The sequence below is a fragment of the Anopheles moucheti genome, chromosome 3 (assembly GCF_943734755.1).
Source record: "Anopheles moucheti chromosome 3, idAnoMoucSN_F20_07, whole genome shotgun sequence".
In the NCBI taxonomy this organism is placed as follows: domain Eukaryota; kingdom Metazoa; phylum Arthropoda; class Insecta; order Diptera; family Culicidae; genus Anopheles; species Anopheles moucheti.
The window spans coordinates 16,796,750-16,818,504 of NC_069141.1; the positions used below are offsets into that span (position 1 = coordinate 16,796,750).

The following is a 21,755-nucleotide window of genomic DNA, read 5'->3' on the forward strand; positions in this document are numbered from 1 at the left end:
ACAACAACAACAACAAAACGAAAGACTTCAACGAAGACACAACAAGCGACGAACCGACCCACTGCAGCGAAAACTCTGTCGACCCCAACTTTCGTACCCGTTCGCCGATCGGTTTCGGACCGGTCGGTGGTATAACCACTTCCTCTGACCCCACCTGACCGGCCACTAGCCGCACCGTTTACACCACCGCTCCGCCCTGCCGCATTTCGCATAGGTTTCCGTTCCCCTTCGTTTACGGTTCGCTCCGCGTACTAGGGCTTGGGTTGGTTGTTGATATTTCAAACAATATATTGTAATGATTATTAGTCGTGAGGCGACCGTCAAGATGAAAGCAGTGGCCAAGTTCAGTCTCAGTTTCCTAGTGCTGCTCAGTGTGATATTCGGTGAGTTGGTTGTTGATCTTATAGGCATATAAACAGAAGTTCTTTTCGTGCTTTGAATGAACAGTTTAAAAGGAAGCGAAATATCTACAATGTTTTGTAGAAAAGTTCAACCGCAAGCGTACAACGTATAGCTCGTGAATTTATTGAAATTTCATTGTATTGTTGTTGCTTATGTTCATCACAGTTCAACAAAATGTTCAAGTATATTTCAAAAAGTGTTACAGTTTTCTATTTTCTTCTCTTTGTGCATTGTGTGTTGTGTAAAGCACTGCTGCCAGTAGTATAAATGTTATTGGAACATACTTTTCCCTTCATTATTTTGAGATTTATATTTATCACTAGAGACTGCTGCTATTCAAAGCAGCAAACATTCATAGAAGCAAGCATGCGTTGCATACTATTCCCCGGTTTCAACCGTTGTGAATCGCTTTAGAAAGTGAACCTTTTTGCTTAAACCAACCGTGATCGTGCGGCAGTGAAGTGAAAAATAATACTTCACCACTGCCACGACTCGGCATGACACCACCCACACACACGGAAACGGCACGCGAAAACTTACCCTCAACGTTCATCGTAAAACTGTTCAGCATCACAGTTGATGGAGCCATAAGCGTCTCGCCATAAGCGAAGCCACACAAGGAAGGGGCAGTCTATTGCTTCCTATCGTATGCAACACATACGCGCAAGCTCTGGCATGCCAAGGTTCGCTTCACTTTCGTGCACCGAGATTTGCACCGCTAATGGACAGTTAGTTCGCTTTACGTCACTGGCTGGGGGATCACGGTTTGACAAATGGAACAGCTCACCCACGATCGTTTACCCCGTTCGGTCCCGTCTGCCTTCGACCCGAAACCGGTATCAGTTTGGGAGTAAATGTGACATAAGCCACCCCAAAACACGTTTGCCGTTTGGGGGGGGGGAAGATTTCACATCGTCAGCTTCAGTGTCCTATACCCAGTGTGGCCATTAGGATGGTAAAAGCTTTCCGCCGTATAAACACAAACGGGCACAAAAGCTAACCAACACCAAAGGGAAACCGTGCACGAAGGTCGCACGGTATTGGAACCGGGACGCAAGAAACTTGACGGGAAGCATTGGCAACGGTGCAAGGACAACTGGGTACCGCAGATTTCCTGCCTGCGTAACCTTGAGCACTTCGTTCGACGCGCGCGCTCACACACGCATGCTCCGATTCTACTTGCGAGTGTGTTACGCTCTCGCACTGCTTTCGCTTTATCATTCACCGTCTGAAGTACTGTGGCTGGCCAGTTTTTTTTTGTTTGCGAAAGGTTAATGTACGCTTTCCGCGTGCAATTAGCCTGGCGGTCGGTGTGTGCAGAAGGGCAAGTGGGATCCTCTACGTCAATCCCTCTACTCAGCAAGATGACGTGGTAGAGATCGATCGTTCTTTATACGGCTCGCAATCAATAAAATGGGTACGGCAAATGTGTTGTCTGTGAAGGTAACAATAATGGGATGTGAACATTAATTGACGCTCAAACCACTACCTTGGTGATGTTCTATCTGCTCTGTACAATCCACAAACTATAGTTTCTTAAACAATATCATTTTCCAGTATGTGTGCGTATGTTAATCAAATATAAATTCAATCAAATATCTCGTAACTTAAATACATTAAGAAGCAGTACCACTAAAACATAGTTATTTATACTTTCTAACAAACCTATGGATAGAGAACCTTTAGTGCAGATTCAACTTTGGCAATACTTACTTCGTTTTCATTGTGGAGTGCTTAACGATTTTGAAAGAATTAGCCATACACCAGAAATGGGTCAAATGTTTAAATATTCCTCCGATAATATTCATTCATCATTCCAATTCGCATTATTCACTGAACAATTTCTTGATTTTTATCAATTTTCGTTAATAAGAAGAATTCGATTTAAGATAATCGAATACGAAAACATGATACAATAATGGTAGTGATCATAACATAGTTCTATCAAAATGGTCTATACAACAATAATCTCAAAATATAATTCTGATTTAAAGCTTATATTTCAATACTAACTTAATAATTAAAACAAATTTGAAAAGAAAAAAATCGTGTAAAGATAATCACATCTCTCCAAGAACAATAATTTAATTTTTCAGAAATATGCACTCATATGTAAGCATATGTGATACATTGAATAATTTTTAACGTTCGTTACAATTTGGGTAATTTCAATTTTAGTTACTCAATACAAATAGTAATTATGTTGTTGGCAGCTGCATGTGTAATGTACTTTTGCTCTTCAATGATATGTTTTGGTTCTAGCCAAACCATTCGTTGATTCTCATGTGATTGATGATCATGCCAACTCTGTCAACCTTTAATAGCTAAGAGCGTCCCTTATTCGATCGATCTTAAGCACCAGCACAAGTGCGTGGATTTCAACCGTATCTTTGTCTTGCTGTACATTTAAGGCCTCATCTACTACATTCTGCTTGGCACAAACCTACCTAATGTCACAGGGGAAAAAATCGTCCATCCCGTATTTCGGATGCCTTTGGGTAATAGAAACGCCACAACGCCCATCGCTTAGAACAAACATAGCTCAACTATTCAACTGTTGATATGTGCCTTTGTACGAAATCATAGTAGTTACAGCAATCATAAGAATAGCAATAATAATTATCGTTAATGTTATTACAGATTTTAAAAAACACTACATCTAAAGACCAGCTTTTGCCTTACCACACACTACATTTACTAACAGGATTCATAGGCGAACCAAGCGGACACCGGTACGCTTCGGCAAAGTCGCGTGAATTCGAGAGCGGCCCTATGACGCGTATAATGCCGGGCGAGTGGACCGACGACCGGATCTTGGTCAGTGCGTCTTCGGGTCGCATCGAACCGCACCAGATCTGGGCGTAGTTGAGAAAGAACAGCTGATCGTGGGTCATGTTCAAACCCGGCAGATCCGGTTCCGACCCGTGCTGGCTCACCCACTTGCGGTACGCCTAAAAGGTTAAAATACACCGATTAGCATTGCGATTTTGCACATTTTGCGCCAAGAATTGTCCCTCACCCGGTACGACTGCTTGAGACCTCCGTTGTCGGCAATATTTTCGCCCTGCGTCATCCGCCCGTCCATGTACAGGCCTACCTCGTCGATTTTGTAGCGCGAATACTGATCGATGATGCATTGGGCACGCTCGCGGAATGTCTTTATGGTGGCATTGTTCCACCATTGCATCATGTTACCGTCCTTGTCGAACTGGCGACCCTTGTCGTCGAAACCGTGCGTTATTTCGTGCCCAATCACCACACCAATTCCACCGTAGTTGAGCGATTTCGGGAAGTTTTGGCTGTAGAACAGTGGCTGCAGTATACCGGCCGGGAATACTAAAACAAAGGAAAATCTTCACTAGATGGTCTATGGCCTTTGTTTGTCCACAGGCACTTACCAATATCATTCTTGTTGGGGTTGTAGAACGCGTTTACTACCGCCGGTTCCGTAGCCCATTTGTTCTTGTCAACCGGTTTGCGCAGCAGCTGCAGATTCCGTTCGGCTTCCCATTTCAGAATGCTTAAGATGTTTTCCAAAAACAATCCTCCGCTTATCGTAAGCTACAACACAACGGAAGACGTCAGGATTATTGTATTCTTCTGCAATCACTCATCTCGCCAGAGTTCTGCAAAAACCTTACGTTCACGTACTCCTTCTCCAACTCTTCCGCATTGGTCAGAATGTCCGGATAGCCGATCCGCTCGTTCATCGCGTCCGCCTTCTCCTTCGCAACGGCCCGCGTCTCATCGTCCATCCAGTCAATATCCGCCAACAGCTCATTGAATGCTTCCCGTATCGTGTGAATCATAGTGAGGGCCGTCTCCTTGCTTTCCTGATTGAAGTTGTCCCGTATGAACAGCGCCCCGACGGCCATGCCAAGCTTCTTGTTCGTCCACTCGACGCACTGTGACCAGCGGTTGCGCTCCGACTGGATGCCGAGCAGCTTCCGCCGGAACTCAACTCGCTCCTTTTGGTAATCATCGATCATGTGCGTCATAATCGACATCACCAACCGCCAGATGGCGTAGTTGTGCACAATTCGTCGATCGGTGTCTCGCAGTATCTTGCCCAACTCCACCAGATAAGGCATCGCGTAGCTCACGATCGATTCGTTCGGGTGCAGCTCGACCGTCCCGAGTGTCGTCTGTGAAGAAAACAGAAGAGAATCCACATTAAAACGGAGGTGATATTTTTGAGTGTCACAAAAATGCCAACCACACACCTGTAGATACTGCTTCCAGTTGATCTGCGGTACACGGCGCTGCAGCTCGGGCAGTGTGATTTTCGTGTAAATGGCACTGGTATCGTGGCGATCGGCCTCCGGTAACGTCGCGTTGGCTAGCCGCACCTCAAACTCGACGATCCGCTGCAGCTCCTCGGCTGCCTTGTCCTTGTCCGCACCCATCAGGATCGCGATCTGTGTCATGTACCGGTGGTACGCCTTCATGTCGCCCTCGCTGCTCTCCTTCAGATAGTAATCGCGCGACGGTAACGCCAACAGCAGCTGATCAACCTGTGCCGGTGTGTGGGGTGATGCATTAGCGATAGAGTTCGGGTTAGGGCTTTGCTCATACTCTGTGCATAAATTACGGCCCGCTCAAGTACGGCCGACGGTGATCCGGAAGGCCAACGGCCCCTGCCTACCTGTATGATGTTCATGGAGGAGTTCTTATCGTCCGCACCGACGTACAGCTCAACCAGGCCCGGTTCGTCGTATTCGCCCGTCAGCTTACCGAGCAGATGCTCGATGCTGGTGTTCGGTACGGTCCAGTTTTTCTCTATCACCGGCCAACCGCCCAACTTTTTCAAGGATTTTCGCAGTGCCTGCACATCCAGTATGCGAATTTGCTCTGAAATTGGAAACACGGAATCATTAATATTGGAGAAATACTTTGAAAGCATCGAGTGCAACTCGGACCCTTTACCAAGGTTCATACAGCTCTTGTAGAATGCCTTCGCCTTCTTTGTCGCCCTGTTGTCCTCCTTGTTGACCGGTTCCTCCAAGACGCCCTTCAGTATCGCCTGCTGCTGATCTGCAAGTACCTTTGGTCGTTGGCGGATCGCACCGGAACCCATTAGCGTGCAAGTATGTAACGAGAAGGTGAGTGAAAAATACTCCAAGTAATCCCTCCGGTATCATCAATCATCCGCAAACTAAGCAGTATTCCCACCTCAAACGTACTGATAGAGCTTCGATCCTCCGGTATCACGTGCATCTTGTTCCACGTACCGCACGCGAACTGGAAAAAGTCCTTACAGGGATCCGCGGTCCGATCCATCGCGGCCAGTAACGATGAAGCTGCAACGATAAAAAAAAACCTCCATGAAGAAAGTGCATGAAAAATGATGTTTTAAGCTTATCGCTGAGGCACAAAAAGCGAACAACCGTCCATCTCCTCGAGGAAGGATACCATTATAGTTTCTTTATGAATTTTCACAAAATTCAAATAATCTCCTACCCCATTGCGCTGCCGTGTGTCGAAGCAGCGGGACCTGCTAATTCCATCAGCAAACGATTCAATTATGCAACTAATTTTCCACTCTGCCGCTTGCTTATTGCAACAGCTTCCATCCATCCATCTATCCATTGGACGGACTGGACGGAATTCCCTTGCGCTGCTGCACTTTGAAAGTGCACCGTTGATGGACAGACACACCTCAGGATGCGCAGCCCTAGGATGCCGGGATGTGATTAATGACTTGTTTAACGGCACATCCGGGTATACTGAAAACCTCAGGCACGGTGGCGCATCATAACTGGTGTTGCATCAGTCTTCCAGCTGTGACCTTAATTTATCTATCCCCTCCATTCCGGAACGTACCCACCAAACTCACCTGTCCTAACGCATTCGTCCGTCAGGCAAATGTTACTGTCCCGCCGGGACTCGTCCGTTACGGAGCATCCAGGTGCGAATGGATCTCCACCGCAGGCTTTCCCATCCAGCTGTCGGTAGCGACCGATAAGATAGACCAACAGGATGCCTATAAGGATGCCCACCACGAGCATCGTGCCACCGAGCACCGTTGGACGTGCAAAGATGGCCGAAAGCCGTGGTCCTAGCAAACCTCGTACGGGTGTTATACTACGCGGGTTCTTTCCACTGACACCACCGGCACCACCACCAACACTACCACTACCGCGACTTCCCTGCCGATCAACGGCTGACAGAGTGCTAGTTTTGGTGGCCATACCAGGGCCACCGAAGTTCACCACCACCGGCACTGGTACGGCTCGATCAGCGGCACCGGTATTCCGCAACAGCAATGGTCCCGATGCTTCCACATCACCTACACCGATGGCACCGTGTGTTGGGTCTGGACCGGCCGTACCGAGCACCGTGCCCTCGTCAACGTCTGTCCTTAGCAGGTACCCATTGACCGGATCCATCGGAACTGTCGTTTTATCACCATTTCGCGCCGGCAGATGAAGCTCTTTAAGGACTTCCATCGCGTCCGCTTGGTACCGTACCGACCGGTTTGCTCCGGCTGAGCTTGCAATCACTTCCGGTTCTGGTCACTTTTGAAACGATACTGACAGTGAACGACCAAACCGTTCTAGCTCACCGCACGCGTTCGCGCTCTTCGCACTCTCACTCTCCAGCGCTCACGCTCACTCTCATCACACTCGCGCACAATCAAAGCGCAACGAAACAGTGCGGTGCAAAACAAACGCCACCACCAATCACACTCGCTATCTGTTTTTCGGTCACTTAGTATACTCGTTCGTAACGCGTTCACTTGCGCACTCTCGTTTTCACTCGCAACCCTACACAGTTGCTGCTCGATCGTGTCGATTCCGCGAATTCCCTGCCCGTCGGTATCGAGTCCACGATAATGATTATGTTATGGCGCCGGCACCATCCCACGGCTATCATCTTCACAGCTTTACCGGTCGGGCCGTCGTGCCTTGCGACGACAAGGGCAACGAGGAACCGCACCGTGCTAGCAAGTTCGCACACACTGCCGATGAGCGTATCGAAGAAAACAACATATTAACGCCCCCTCGATGAGTTTCTCGCTCGCATTCTAAAGCTTGCAGCTGGTTAAACTGGGTACCATGCACCTAGTAAACGACCGTCCCCAATTCTGTGGCCAACGGTGCGCGATTAACTGCTGCTACCGACAGACTCAGTTTCTTGAATATTCTTCGTTCGCCGTAGTGTCGATCGATGCCGGAATAGTAGCTGTAGCGTTGAGGCAATGTTTCAATATTGAAGCGAAACCTTTGGCAATACGCAGGGGTGATCTGTAGAACAACAAACAAGGATTGATATATTTAAGCAAAATATATAGATTAGTGAAGGGAATGAACTAAATCTCAATACAATAGCACTCGTTCGTTGCTCGATTTCCCGCAATACATTTTTTCGTTCATTAGATGCTTCCATGTATAAGACGCGAAGCGGCCCGGCGGCACGATGTTAGCGGAGTCTACACACGAACAGACCGGTCCAAAATCTCATCCGTACCAATCCCCCGTAACAAGGACTGACTAGACAGATTTTCCCGTCTCTGTATGGTGAAAAGTTTCTAAGTAAAGTATTTCTTATACTCGGAGAAATATAGATGTTTACTTTAGTGTACCAAATTTGAAAGTATTTATTTTATTTTTTAAATTTGAGCAATGTAATTTGTAAGCAATGTTTGAAATGTATCTAAAGCATTAAACAATTTATTCTTCTTTATCGGCACAACAACCTCAAGAGGTGTAGGCCTGCCATTTCCGATTTTCTGTGATTTTATTTGACCGTAGCTGAATCGTCAGGCCTGCATACGAAGGAATGATTTGGAAGGGACTTTGGTCCGGTACGTTTGTGTGTAGACCGGCTCCGCTAGCATCATACTACCGGGCCGCCCCAAACATTTATTAATAGTCGATTAAAGTCAACAGAAAAAATCATTAACAAGCTTAAGCGCAAATAAGCTTTTATTATGACTATCCACATGTTTTTCACAGTATCGCAAAAAACTGTTCACCACTGTGCATACTATTTATTTATCTCTCCAACCTGTTGCCTGTCGGATACCGTCCAACGTATCGATTACAATGGTTGCCGATTATTTCGTGTTCACTCAGGGAGCTGGTTAGAAAAACGATAGAAAATTCTATCGCCACAACGTCAAACCGAGTTTTATGAATGAGAGGACGGAAAGGTAAAAAGGACAACAAAAAAACCGAAATCATGCACCAAAGCGTTGGCGTGCAGTGGTTCTATACCGCAGTTCGGTCGATTCAAATACGACTTCTAGTCATTTCCGTTCTCCTTGTCACAAATCAAGCCAAACGCTGTCGGAAACGGAAAACAGCGGCACTATCTACAGCGTCACGGGTATTCTACACTGGCAACATTGGGAAACTGTACCAGTAGGTCAGTGGGACACATCAGTACCGGAAGTGGGGAAGAAACACATTCCATACCGAAAGTTCTCTTTAAAACGTGGAAGTCGTTTTTTTACCCCGCAGCTCGAATCTTTTTTACATGCAAGAAAAAAAACGGATCATCGATTAGCCTTAGATGGACTCGTCCTTTTGATTGCGACCTACACGAATTTCCCTGGAAAGCGTCTCCGCTCAATGTAAATATTTAACGACCTATCCCAACGGCTATTTAATTCTAATCATTAAAAGCAACTACAAACATCGATCCCATTCACATTGCAAAAGGACGTCACAGGATAACAACATTGTCCTTGCTCTACTACATGAAACATCGCAACGCTGTCGGATTGTTCGCACACACCAACACACACGCACGCAAAGAGGCTTGCTCCTTCAAACACACCTGCCGGACAGTTTGGAGGCTTGCAATATGTTCAACCTGTTGAATTTTCATCGAACAGAAGGCGAGCCTTTTTTCTTCGTCCTGTTGGACAGTTGGATCGTAGTAGCACAGCACACCGTCGCACTCACACATTGCCAGTGTCAGGAGAGGTGTGTTGCTAGCCCACCACCAACACAACCACATTGTTAGCACATATATATTTGACGGACAGTCGATGTGATTGGTCGTGTGTAAGTGTGCACTAAAGAAGTTACTTTGTAACGGACACACTATACGTGTGATGTCACGCACAACGTGGTGACATCCTTTAATTAACCTCTTCCGGATATACAGAACAAAGTGAATTATTGACGGCAGCCTGCTAACGAACCACTGTTCTCGGACACTATTTCTTGGATCTTGGAACGGTAGTAGTATATTTTGGGTGGCTTTACAAGCTGACACAAAGTGTAACTCACGATTTGAGATTAGTTTTGGGGGCCGCACAGGCCACAATCCACACCGACTGCAAAACGGTGACACTGTCGACCGTCGGTCAAGGCAGATGACAAAGTGCCACTCTCGTTTTCATCCGAATGTGTACGATCATGCGCACTGGGTATTAAGCTCCTCATCATCATCATCATCATCATCATGAGCATCATCGTCAGTAACATCTGTACCATTGTACCATTAAAGGATAAAATAATAATCAACCAGAGCGCTAGATGGTAATGCGTTTTTCTACCCAGGAGCGACTAGAAGTTCCAGAACTTGGGGAATTCGGAGTCTCCGGACCACGAATGTTTGTATTGCAACCAGTACGAATAGACGTTCTGTTCTGTAGCGATCTGCTCAAGTAGCTCGCTAGACCGCATGTCTACAAACACCCTGCCACTCGGAGGCATCAATCACCAAACAAACGCTGCTCATCATTAAACCATAAACGACATAACAATAACACGTCAGGTTGACCACTTATGCTTAATATAGTGGCGGCAAAAATACACGCTCCGAGGAGCCGGTCCAGCGTTCGCTTTTTTTTCGTTTTTGTTTGGCCTGCCTGCCCTTTTCTCACTCACACCAAGGCGAGGGTTGCGCGCGCGCTCGATCCCGCATCGCGTATATAATCTCTATCCACACTTCAATGTTATTATCACTAGCATCGCGCGCCCGTAGTTACATTGACAAGCTGTTAATTCGCATTTGACAGCTTTCCTGTCCGAAGAGGTCGGCGAGCGCGTTGATTTCCGCCGTGATTTTCTTTTGTTGCGGTACCCATTGTCATCTAGTCACACCATCTTCCCATGTTTGCGGTATTACCGGGCGGGAATGGGTAACATTACACCCGCTAGAACAAGTGTACTTAGGCACGTCGTCGGATCCAGGCACAAAACACTGGTTGGGGTGTTGCTTTTTACGGACAATTACATCCTGGTTCTGGGGTCGGGGATACGGGAACATTAATTAGATGCTTTATGACAAAACTGACGCCTCTGGAGTCGCGGGACGGTCTCGGTTATGCACTTGCAAAAGTTTGAGGAGAGGTGGAAAACAAACGCCACAACACTCATTTCGCTCGTCGTTTGTAACAGGGGTAGGCACTTTATGTGTCAACAAATCGCACTAATGAGCTGCTCCCGTCGCTTTTTCCACCAAGGCAAAGCCAGCACATCATTGTGGAACTCCGTTTTTCGCAAATAAAGAATAATAGACACGCACGCTTTCACACACGCGCAAACACAACAACGGGACGGGACTGTTGAAGGAGAACCGCTTTTGATGTCTACGGCATTAAAAATCCCTCCGCAAGGATAACAACAGCATAACGATGAAGAGAATCCTCCTGCACGGCGCGAACACTTACAGCACGTTTGCTTTGGTTCGTCGAATTTATATTAATTCCCCGTAGCTCACCACATTAACTACTATTCGTAACCTTCTTCCACTGGTTGAACCGGAGTTTTTAGACGAAACGAAACAATCAAATCACCCGTGGAAAAAATAAAATTAACCAAAACCCCCCAGTGAAACGCTCTGCATCAGGAAGCACACACGACCAGCACGGCGCAACGTTCGCATCTGACAGCGCGCGAAGCAAAGACGACGACATTCGGTAGATTACTCGACGGGCATCAAGCGTCTTCTCGGCTTTCGGAGAAGAAAACCGATGGCCAACCTTTTTTGCCTCCGCCGTTCACCATTTCTCACACGCGGCCCAAACCGAATGATTGTAGCGCCACATGTTTTAGAGCAAGCGGTTTCGGTGTGTGTGTGCATACGCGGCAACTTTGTCGACTGTACGGTTGCGATACGATCCTTTTTGCTCCACGCGGTTGGGCCAGTCGACATAACGTATACTAGCAACGGTGTGATAGTGTGTGAGAAAAACGGAACACACGTTCCCGACTGTTTCGCTCACGCTCACGCATCGCTCATACCGAGTGGGAATGAGATGGAATGAATCTTACCGTGTCGGTGCGTTTTGTGTTGAAAATCGTGCGCATTTTGCAATATTAACTGTCAAAGCTACGATATTTAATTGTTTAATATTGAATAATTATTTAACATGAGTAGTAATAAAGTATGGGGAAAGAATTATTATCTCTTTAATTATTTCTTATTTAATTTTATGTTTCCATAAACGATCATCTTCAATTTTTTTACTCACATTAATTTATGTGTTCTTGTGAATATTGCAACAGCTCCCTTTACAGAAAACGACGAACCACTTCACTACCCTCTTAAAAGGGTAATTTCCGAGCGACCCTTTCCCGTTCGATTTCTTCCTATTTACCTACAACCAATATTTGCGTTCTGCTTTACAACCGCTGCGTTACAACCGATTAAAAGGGAACGCGCTGTGTGCGCCGTATTGCACAATGTCCCATTACATTACCCATCGGTGTCGTACAAATCCTGCCCAACACATACTACCGCAGAGTAATGTCTGTAAGACGAACGTGGCACCATGTTAAGATAACATAACGCGGGGTTACATATTAGTCATAAAAACTTCTTTCCTCCATAATACGCACTAGGACAAAGAAAACTAAATCCCGGTTCAGGGTCATACGAGCATTACAATATTTCCTACCGCGATGAATCATGAAATGTGTCGCAAAACTGAAATCCTTTTCATTCCTCGCGGCGGGATACGCAACACGAGCTCAAAAGGGGGTCTTTTGTTAATTTGACCCTTTTTTGCGAGAATAAAACCCTGTGCAATACAAACTTCTCGGTCTTGACACCGAAACAAAGAACTCGCGTTGGTAGATAATTTATCTTCAATAATATTTAACACGTAATCACTCGATTTTGATTATACAGAGAAATGTATCTTTCAAAAGCAAAGTGGTGTCATTGAAAGCACGTGCCTTAAAGCATGCGTAATTTAGTCGATTATCTCTTCTTTTTATGCTAAACAAGCCAGTTCCCAAACAAGTTCGTACCTTGCACGTTATCAGCGTGGTAAAAAAAGATCTCTTTAAAACGTGTTTTTATTTAATATCGACACGCACGGCTGATTGTCACAAGGTCAATGTTACCGATAAACTATCATGTTGGTGACGTTCCCATCCCGCTGTTACCGCCCAAAACGAATGGTTTTGTGCGCTTAATTTCATTCTCACACATAAGCAAACTATTTCACCCATCTCACCAACATCATCCATGTATGGCTCCCATTCACTCTCTACCATCCATGTTGCACCTAGTTGCCTAGCAGCGGTGCACGATTTTTCACCCTTGACAGTCAAATCTATTTTGGGGTTGATTAAATTCAAATAATTGGCATTGAATCATCCGGATGCATCGGTTGCAAACGACAACTTCAGCTGAGACTAAAAAGTGGAGAGTTTGTAAAATGTCGAGAACTTCGATCATTAGTTTAGATTTATTTTGTTTCTCGTACATCGGTTAGATTTGTAAAAAGAAAAAAAAAACAACAACAGCGTTAGATGGTTTTGCGCTGCAGACATTGAAAAAAAAAATCAAATAAAGCCACCTTTTCCAAACAAAACAGTACGCATCGATAAAATTTCCGCTTACCCTACCGGTTGGATGTTTACTCAACTGTTTTAACCGGCAGTTTGTGCTGCCATCGTAATAAAGTTGCCTTATCATCATTAGAAGACGTTCTCTTTCCTTGGTTCGGTTAGGCAGACAGTTTAAAACTATCCACAAATTGTAGTTAATAACTAATAACACTTCACTGCCGCGTTTCACATTCCGAAACTCACAACAACCCAAAACCATAAAACCGGTAGATCGATCAGTTCGAAAACCGGTCGAAGTAAGCGGTGCTGGCGCGTGTAGCGTGTACCCCTCGACGGGCCGCTGATATTCTTTGAACAATATGAAGATGACAGTTTCAATGCGTGCCTCACTTTGGGTGACGGATCGTAGAAGGGCGGGGGTTGATGTTTGATCGAGACGGCATCATTCGGTCCCTTAATACAGACCGATCAATTGCTTCTAACACCGTTCGTACAGGTGATCGGAAACATGTTTTAAAATTAGATCAGTTCAGCTGAGCGTTACGGGTGCATTTGGATTGGTGATGCATTTAAGCTGCTCGCAGCACATGCTGTTTGGCAACGGGATGAACAACGCCAACGTGAGGTGAGACGATAATTTAGAGGGTTTTTTTTTGTTGGTCTGGTTTGAGTGACTTGTAGCAAGTGAGTGACGCAAGGGAATGATAATTGAAATACACGGAATTCCTAACGTCATGCGCTGCATCAATAGGAACGTTTGCCGGTTTAATGGTGTTAATTGTCTGGGCACGTTTATTTATAATTTCCTACACAAGCTTAGCCATACCAAACCAAAAACAATCATTAAGTCAATCCAAATCGAGTAGTTTCCAAAGCGAAATCGTTTCTTTTGTATTCTTGTAAGTAATACATCACATTGCACATTGATGCAAAGATCACGGTCACGCATCGTTATCAAAACAAGGACCCAAAAACATTGACACCAATTGTTGGTGGGAACGAACCCAACCTGCTACTCCCTTTTTGTATGCACGTGGAAGAGATGAGGATGTTCCAGACAAAAATAAAATGATAATAAAAACCGCGTTGCCTCTTTCGTACCTCAAGGAAGACAACCCAAACTGGTTGACCTTTTTTGTATCATTTTCTCTCTTTGGATGCAATTTGTTGTTGCATGTTTTATACACAAAATTAACTCGTAAAATGAGAAAACGAAACGACAAAGAAATCCACACAACACACACACACACAACGGGAATTTTAATTAGCTGCAATTTTCATGGTTGCGTTCGGCGCAATAAAAAAGGGCACAAACCGCTTCACGGTAAAGAAAGGTCGAAAGAAGCTTCGCAAAGAACAGGTTGGACAACACAAAAGGGTTGTTTGGGTGGCGATATGGGGTGGTAAGATTTATAGTGCTTTTTATGATTTTTTGGAAGTAATTATGTCATAATATTAAAGTGTTGCAAAACATCAGTTGTTTCATGCAGCTACCGATCACTACAATGTATGGACCGATGTCGTTACGATTTTAGAGTCAAGTTCACTGCATTATGGTAGACATCTTAAGATAATGTGAGAAACGAAAAGGACAATACTTTTGTAATGAATCTTTTAAACAACACTACATCTCTGCCAACATTCAAGACAAAAGACCTAAGATCTTGTTTTACTGTAATTTATTCCAAACAACCTGACCACTAGTCTGTACGTCACATCACTACGCGGCGCGTCACTTCGTATCCTTACCAAGATTTTCAACCTTTCTGCGATACCACTTGTTTTCATAAAATACTACAACAATTTCAAGTCTCAATCTCGAGAACCTTGCCCTACAGTAGCACACACTGTTCGAACCACTTCCGAGCACGATCGGCTCATAATTGCAAAGGGGCACCGTTGCTACCCTTTAGGGCAACCGCGAATCGAATCCTTCAAGACCTTGATATTTATTTTTGCGACGTCCAGACCGACTTCGGAGACCAGGCCCCATTTCTTCATCGCTCTCATCGCCAATTCACCGCTAACTTTAGCAGGCATGTGAAAATCGTTTAACGTATCCGTCCTTCAAATGCACGCGCTCCGTATGCTACTAATTGAAAGTGAAATTTCGTAAGCAGACTGTACGTCGCGTAACGGAAGTGGGTAAACATCGTTTAATTATCTGCCCCACCGACCGGTGCCATCTACCTTGCGCTTGCGGGCACATGTGCTGCGCACTGCTGTCAACAAGTGTATCGCCGCCAAAAGGATTGCTGGAGCGGGGCCAACTCTGGAGCATGCACCGTACGGTACCGACCATTGATCATTGAGTTGTCTGGCGATGTTTCGTGATCATATTTTTAGCAGCCTGCCCCGTTCAAGTCGACCACCCCGGGTGGCATTGACTGATGGGTTGCGTTATGGATCCTGATGCATTGCGAAGGGAAACATTTATAATTTATGACCACCTTGTATAGATGGGGATTGGTTGTGATTTAAATAAATGTACTGCACTGCGAACCACATTGACTCTTTTTGTTTCGCTCTTCCCACTTTGCAGGACTATCCACTGCCCAAACGCAGCTCCGACGGCAGTATGAGCTAAATCGACGAACGCCGGGTACGGCGGTCCGCAATCGGGAACCGGTGGCTTCCGATGCGCCGGTTCGTAGCCCGGTGAGGCAACAGGGCCCTGTACAGGCGTCCGCGTCGGACGAAATAGACCCGGAGCTGTCGGAGAACTGTCCCGAACCGAACGGTTATTTTGCGGACGCGGAACAGTGCGACAAGTACTACCAGTGCCGTGATGGCCAAATTACGGAAAAGCTATGCCCGGACGGTATGGTGTTCAACGATTATGATTCCGACCAGGAGAAGTGTGATCTGCCGTTTAACATTGACTGCAGCAAGCGTCCCAAATTCCGTAAGTAATTGACTGTTTTGTGGAAACATCCTGGTCATGGCACCAAATGTGCTACGTGTCTGAAGAACTATCATCACCTTGTTATGTGAATTATCTATAATATAAGAGACTCGGTTACGGATCTCAATCGAAATCACTCGATCTAATAAAACGAAGAGTGAAGAAACCACTGGGAAATTTGTGTGGTTTGGTTCAACAGTTGGTGCCGTGACCAGGATAATTAGTATAAGGATAAGATGATGTGAGTACATCATCATTTGCATTCATTCACAATTCACAGAAACGCCGATACCTTCCCTGCACTGTCCCCGCCAAAACGGTTACTTTGCCAGTGAAACGGGTGCGTGCGATAAATTCTACTACTGCGTCGACGGGATGTTTAACATGATCACCTGCCCGGAAGGGTTGGTGTTTAATCCACGCACCGGCATCTGTACCTGGCCGGACGAGGCACAGAAGAAGGGCTGTTCGTCGGAGGATGTGTTCAAGTTTTCCTGCCCGAAGGTGAACGAAACCGAAGCAGCTACCCATCCACGGTATGCCGATCCGGATGACTGTCAGTTCTTCTACGTGTGCATCAACGGTGAAACACCGCGCCGTAACGGTTGCAAGCTGGGACAAGCGTTCGACGATGTGGCCAAACACTGCGAGTGGGCTCGCAAGGTGCCGGATTGGTAAGGAATTGTCTTCAAAACCTGACCCTGAAGAAAGAACCTCAAGCTAATTATATCCCCCGTTTGCCCTCTTGTAGTGCCGATTGGTATAAAGATCGTCTTACCGACAAGCAGCTGGAAGACTTGGAAAATCCTCCAACTCCGAAACCAAAACCAGCCAACAGCCCGTCCAAGGTTTCCCGCCGACGCCCATCAAAACGGCCGAAACAACCCGTCGATGATGCGGAGTAACATCTTGAATGGTTCCATTTTGTGATTCGACATACAACGTCATTGAAGAGCACAAAATGGTCGCTTTTTGGGGTGGGTTTTCTTGAGGAGAAAATTTTGTTAACTCCATGATGCTGGAACATGGAGCCGAGCTGAGCAAAATACTCGTGTGTGAATTGTTTCAGATGGTATGTTGAATAAAAGTATTTTAAACCTAAACTCGGTATTCATGAAGGGGAATGAATTGATTCAAGTAAGACAGGAAAGAAAAAAAACACTTTTATGACTGTGATGCATGTGAAAAATATAATTACGACATGTTTCTAATTGTTTCTTCTACATGTGTTACCACTTAGCACTTACGTGGCAAGTAATCACGCACTACAGTGTGTAGCACCGAGTAATGCGCAATAGAAGAAATTATTCACAATTTCAGTACGAAATCAATCAATCAACTTTTGATTGAAAACTTCCCACAAAAATGTCTTAAACACTTTATACTATTGCCATAAAAAGATTTTAATAACAATACTACAAAGCATTTGAACTATATATACTAACGGTCAAGGATACACTCATCAAAGACTGGGCGTCTCCATGATAAGGAATTTATCTGATAAATAATTTATTAAACAAAAAATTAACTAAAATAAACCGCGAAAGGAATAAAGCATAAAGATGTGTTGTAGATATGCTTAGTGTTTAAGCATTTAAGCATTTAAGTAAAAAAATTATTCTCATATTGAATTTCGCATCGAACGTTGCATTGATCACTTCAATATCAGTAAAAATTAGTTATGAATTTCTAAAATGCCATACAACCATGAGTATGTTGCAATCATTATCGAAATCAAATAAACAACCTGTCGTAAATAACTAACTTTTATCTTTCACTCTACCATATTGCTGTGCTGTCACGTCGTTCACCAATATTATCGTTTTTAAGTGTGTATGAATAAATAGTACCAGCACTTAACAGCTAACATATGCCGGGTTTATTACTCGCTAGTTAATTATAGTTCTCTTTCATCGTTTCCATTTATGTGCAGACATTAAGCAGGTAGCTAGAAAAAAAAAACAGATTTTGTACAGGTTCTGAATCACAGTCTATTTCATTATCCATCTAGTCTCAAAGAGTGTAAAACAAATGCTGAGTTTGAAATCAAAATCACCACCAACTAGTGGTAGGAAGAGAGTGGAAAAGCATATTGGACAACCGGACTCGAACGGACCCATAGGATGGCTGTTACGGCTGTTCAAGTCCATCAGCACCTTTGTGCTCATCTTTCTGGAGCAAGGTGCCGTCCACGGCTTAGCACATCTTGGCAAACCCTTTCTACATATTCTGGAAAAGTAAGCTCGTTCTATAATCATGTAAGTTAGGTAGTTAGATAACCAGTTTGTGTGTTTGTTAAACAGGCTGTTCTGGTTGGCGCTGATCGTCGTATCGATTTATTTCTCCGTCGTATTGAGCTTCGTGTCCTGGGAGCGCTACCAGAGCAAAAGCACTGTGGTGGCAATCGAAAAAGATCATTACTACTGGAACACCTCCATGCCTAGCCTCACGATCTGCCCACTGAAACGTATTTATCGGCCGTATTTAATCAACTACTGCAGGTTACAGATCTATGGCGATTCCTTTTCGAAATCACTATTTTCAGTACTATTGTTTTGTTTTCCATTCACAGTAAAAATGGCATTTCGAAGGAAGAGGATCAAACGGAGTTGTTCGATTTCCTCGAATCACTTGCCAACTCATCATACTTCAACTTTGGAAGTATTAAACACAGTGATAATGTGGATGTTAGTATTAGCAATTGGAGTTGTACGCCTGGAGTTATGCAATATGTGATAAATGAGTGTAAAAAAGAGCATAAATCCTTCATAATAATTGCATACATTTGTAAGGATTGGTGGCCTTGGACCCCTTGGTTGTTGTATTGGGTTTACCGCGCCAGAAAGTATGCAATGATTAGAATCAGGCTCATTTTAGGAAAGCCTTTTTTCCTTGTTGATTGACAACTTCAGATGTCCCGAGGTCCTCATCGTGTATGAATTGCATACCTCCAGGCGTGCACAGCCCATCTGTAAATCGTCCATCAACAATTTATTCCCACAACATCCAACATCATTCATTTCTTGTACACAACTCTGCAGAGCTTGCTCGATATGCTGCAAATTAAACCGGAAAACTACATGAAGATCATCTACAACCTAACACGCGATCTAACCCGCCTGGACGACACGGAGCTGCGCGTCCGCACGCAGAGTAATCTCGAGTTCTTACGCACCTATCAAACACTCACCGAGTACGGCATCTGCTACACCACCAACAGTTTCATCTCGTCAAACTTAACGGCCAGGTATTACACTTGTACTGTAGTTTATTCAATGAATTGTATATCCAAAGCAATCAACAGTTTATTGCTGACCGGGAAGCAATCACCGTTGGACGATTTTTACTTGTCACGTGTCGTGCACAACGTACGGTACGGGAACCTCTTCGACGGCGACATCACGTACAGCTTTATTGGCTTTGAGCCACCGATTACGGTAATTAAGCAGGGAAACACTTGACCGTTGTGTCACAATGTGTCACTAACCACATCGTTGCAGATCTTTTATCACAGCCCGTACGAGACGCTTAACATCGCCAAATATCAACCACTCACCAATGAAGCGCACGAGTATGAGACGTTTTCGATCGAAATAGTTACCACGAAGGATTTCAAGGAGTGCGTTCAATCATCTACAATGGTTAGTGGGACACAAACTGAAAGACTTTTCTTCGATTCGTTTCCTCCAGGGATACAACCATCTCTCAGCGTGGTTGTCGGTTTTACTACGAGTCCAACCTGACGCACTATTCGATCTACACTAAAGGCATCTGTCTGCAAGAGTGTCGCATCCAGCTGGCCAACAAGCTGTGCGGTTGCATACCCCATTTCTATCCTAATCCCGGTAAGTGCTTTCCGTCGGTATGTGATGCAACACTTTTACATCTATCTCTTCTTACGCGCATCATCAGATGGACCGAGGGCGAAGAAAGTGTGCCATTACAAGCAGTTGATGAAGTGCTTTCCGCGCTACCAGAAACTGTTCCTCGAGTTCAAGGAGGATAACAACGACAAAACGGGCATTCCTTGCTATTGCGAACAGAACTGTGTCGATTCAAAGGTCATCATCGAGCATAGACAGGTACGGGGGGGGGGGGGGGGGGGTCTAGCTACATGGGACATTTTCCCACTGTCCGTAAATCGATTCCCACAAGAAAATCCTTCCTAATCTAGCTTCCCTCATTTTGTGTCCACCGTGTGGTGTGTGGTAGAATACTAAATCCCCGCTGCTTGCATCCATCATTTATTCAACTGCCAACTCCAACTACAGCAGAGCACATTTCGCACCGAAAGCACGTTCCGGTGGGATTTATTGCTTTTGCGCTTAAAACACTAACGGTTATGCAGTGGCAATAATGGTTCCACTTTCTGTAGGTTCTGAAGCAAACGCAAAAGCTCATCGGTAGCATCGGTGGACTGATTGTCGTGAAGCGCTATCCACTGGTACGGTTCAGCCGACAGCTTCTGTTTACCTTCACCGATTTGCTGGGTGAGTAGAAACCGTGTCCGACACACCCGGGACGGTGTGTTGCACCATCGTACCCCTCCCTCGTAATGATGTTTTCTGCCTATGTTTTGTTCGCAGTATCGATCGGAGGAACGGCGGGATTTTTCCTCGGCTTCAGTGTACTCGGTATGGTGGAAATATTGTACTTTTTTACCCTTCGGTTGCTGTGGTACGCAGCAGGACGTCGTTAACCGACGGGCACATTCACCATTCAACACGATTTCTGGAATTTATCGCAGTTGCTTACTTATATTGATCACAAACACATTTTTTTAAATCTTCTAATACACCAAACGTATGCATGATACTACTTAGAATTTTTCCACGTACGGCGGTAGTAGTTACTCCGAAATTCGAATATCCAAATTTTAAACGTCAACTTAGTCCTAGTAAAACAGCTTTAAGACACATTTTTATTTTCGTGGCCGAAGTTTGAAGTGGGTTCTAAATAATAGCTAGTAGCTATTAGCGAAAAGAGAAACGAATAAAATGAGCCTTTCTTCAATGGGATGAATTTGATGGTCTGCACATGGTGGGATCATGAAAAAGTTGCGTATTATGAGCTGCTAATACTCGGATAAATATCTCGCGGATGCTATGCACGAAAAACAACACTATCTAACCAGAAAATAGTTGTGTACAATCTCTTTAAATTCTCCCAAGAACCAGGATCTTAGTTACACCATATTCTTCAGATACTTCAGTCTTCCCGGTTTTCATCTATCCCACTCCCTGACAGCAAACCCAAATGTTGGAATCAAAACTTAGACCGCTTGTTTTTCATACAGTTTATTGAATAATATAACCTTACCTAACTGTTGCACACACTACAAAAACTTTCTTACTTTGTTGTTCTCCACTGTTTCGTTCTCTGTGTCTACGTACTATCGTCGTTTTGCACTCGCTAGCGATGATGCTTGTTTTGATTTATGTATCCCTTTTGTTCGTCGACAATCGTTACATTTCACTGCACCGTAAAATACCATCGTACCGGCCGTCTACCAAAATACCAAAATACTCAACCGGCTTAGCAATATATGTATTCTATGCGGAAACGAGCCACACTAATCGGACACATAAATTGTGCTCAAGGGATGGGATAAGATGAAAGGAGCAATCATCACATAGAACGACCAATCCAACTGACCGGCTACGAAACGGTGTACACCCGTACCAGGA

At 44.8% G+C, this 21,755-nt stretch overlaps 3 protein-coding genes across 3 annotated transcripts; 2 read left to right on the plus strand and 1 right to left on the minus strand.

Moving 5' to 3' along the window:
- Positions 1–295: 295 nt before the first annotated feature.
- LOC128306004 (protein obstructor-E) lies at positions 296–17,096 on the plus strand. Its single transcript, XM_053043669.1, has 4 exons — positions 296–383; positions 15,706–16,068; positions 16,349–16,742; positions 16,820–17,096. The coding sequence occupies exons 1-4, from the start codon at positions 296–298 to the stop codon at positions 16,971–16,973; spliced, it is 999 nt and encodes a 332-aa protein (XP_052899629.1). The 3' UTR covers positions 16,974–17,096.
- LOC128306003 (neprilysin-1-like) lies at positions 2,929–7,396 on the minus strand. The gene is made up of 9 exons (XM_053043668.1): positions 6,239–7,396; positions 5,575–5,702; positions 5,329–5,446; positions 5,048–5,253; positions 4,626–4,916; positions 4,044–4,547; positions 3,801–3,963; positions 3,422–3,738; positions 2,929–3,353 (listed from the first exon to the last, which is right to left on the minus strand). The coding sequence occupies exons 1-9, from the start codon at positions 6,849–6,851 to the stop codon at positions 3,081–3,083; spliced, it is 2,613 nt and encodes an 870-aa protein (XP_052899628.1). The 5' UTR covers positions 6,852–7,396; the 3' UTR covers positions 2,929–3,080.
- A 1,003-nt stretch (positions 17,097–18,099) lies between the features above and the next one.
- On the plus strand, positions 18,100–20,767 carry LOC128300557 (sodium channel protein Nach). The gene is made up of 10 exons (XM_053036657.1): positions 18,100–18,305; positions 18,372–18,569; positions 18,641–18,755; positions 19,110–19,315; positions 19,373–19,505; positions 19,569–19,687; positions 19,759–19,913; positions 19,981–20,150; positions 20,444–20,558; positions 20,655–20,767. The coding sequence occupies exons 1-10, from the start codon at positions 18,100–18,102 to the stop codon at positions 20,765–20,767; spliced, it is 1,530 nt and encodes a 509-aa protein (XP_052892617.1).
- The last annotated feature ends 988 nt before the right edge of the window (positions 20,768–21,755 follow it).

Bases quoted from the DNA above. Each gene is read 5' to 3' on its own strand.
- LOC128306004 (XM_053043669.1), top strand. From the start codon at position 296: ATGATTATTAGTCGTGAGGCGACCGTCAAGATGAAAGCAGTGGCCAAG. The intron at 384-15,705 runs GTGAGTTGGTTG...CCCACTTTGCAG, and splicing joins GCTGCTCAGTGTGATATTCG to GACTATCCACTGCCCAAACG. The intron at 16,069-16,348 runs GTAAGTAATTGA...CACAATTCACAG, and splicing joins CAGCAAGCGTCCCAAATTCC to AAACGCCGATACCTTCCCTG.
- LOC128306003 (XM_053043668.1), bottom strand. From the start codon at position 6,851: ATGGAAGTCCTTAAAGAGCTTCATCTGCCGGCGCGAAATGGTGATAAA. The intron at 5,447-5,574 runs GTGGGAATACTG...CAACGACCAAAG, and splicing joins GCTCTATCAGTACGTTTGAG to GTACTTGCAGATCAGCAGCA. The intron at 3,964-4,043 runs GTAAGGTTTTTG...GTTGTGTTGTAG, and splicing joins TGGAGAAGGAGTACGTGAAC to CTTACGATAAGCGGAGGATT.
- LOC128300557 (XM_053036657.1), top strand. From the start codon at position 18,100: ATGCTGAGTTTGAAATCAAAATCACCACCAACTAGTGGTAGGAAGAGA. The intron at 19,506-19,568 runs GTAATTAAGCAG...ACATCGTTGCAG, and splicing joins GCTTTGAGCCACCGATTACG to ATCTTTTATCACAGCCCGTA. The intron at 20,151-20,443 runs GTACGGGGGGGG...CACTTTCTGTAG, and splicing joins TCATCATCGAGCATAGACAG to GTTCTGAAGCAAACGCAAAA.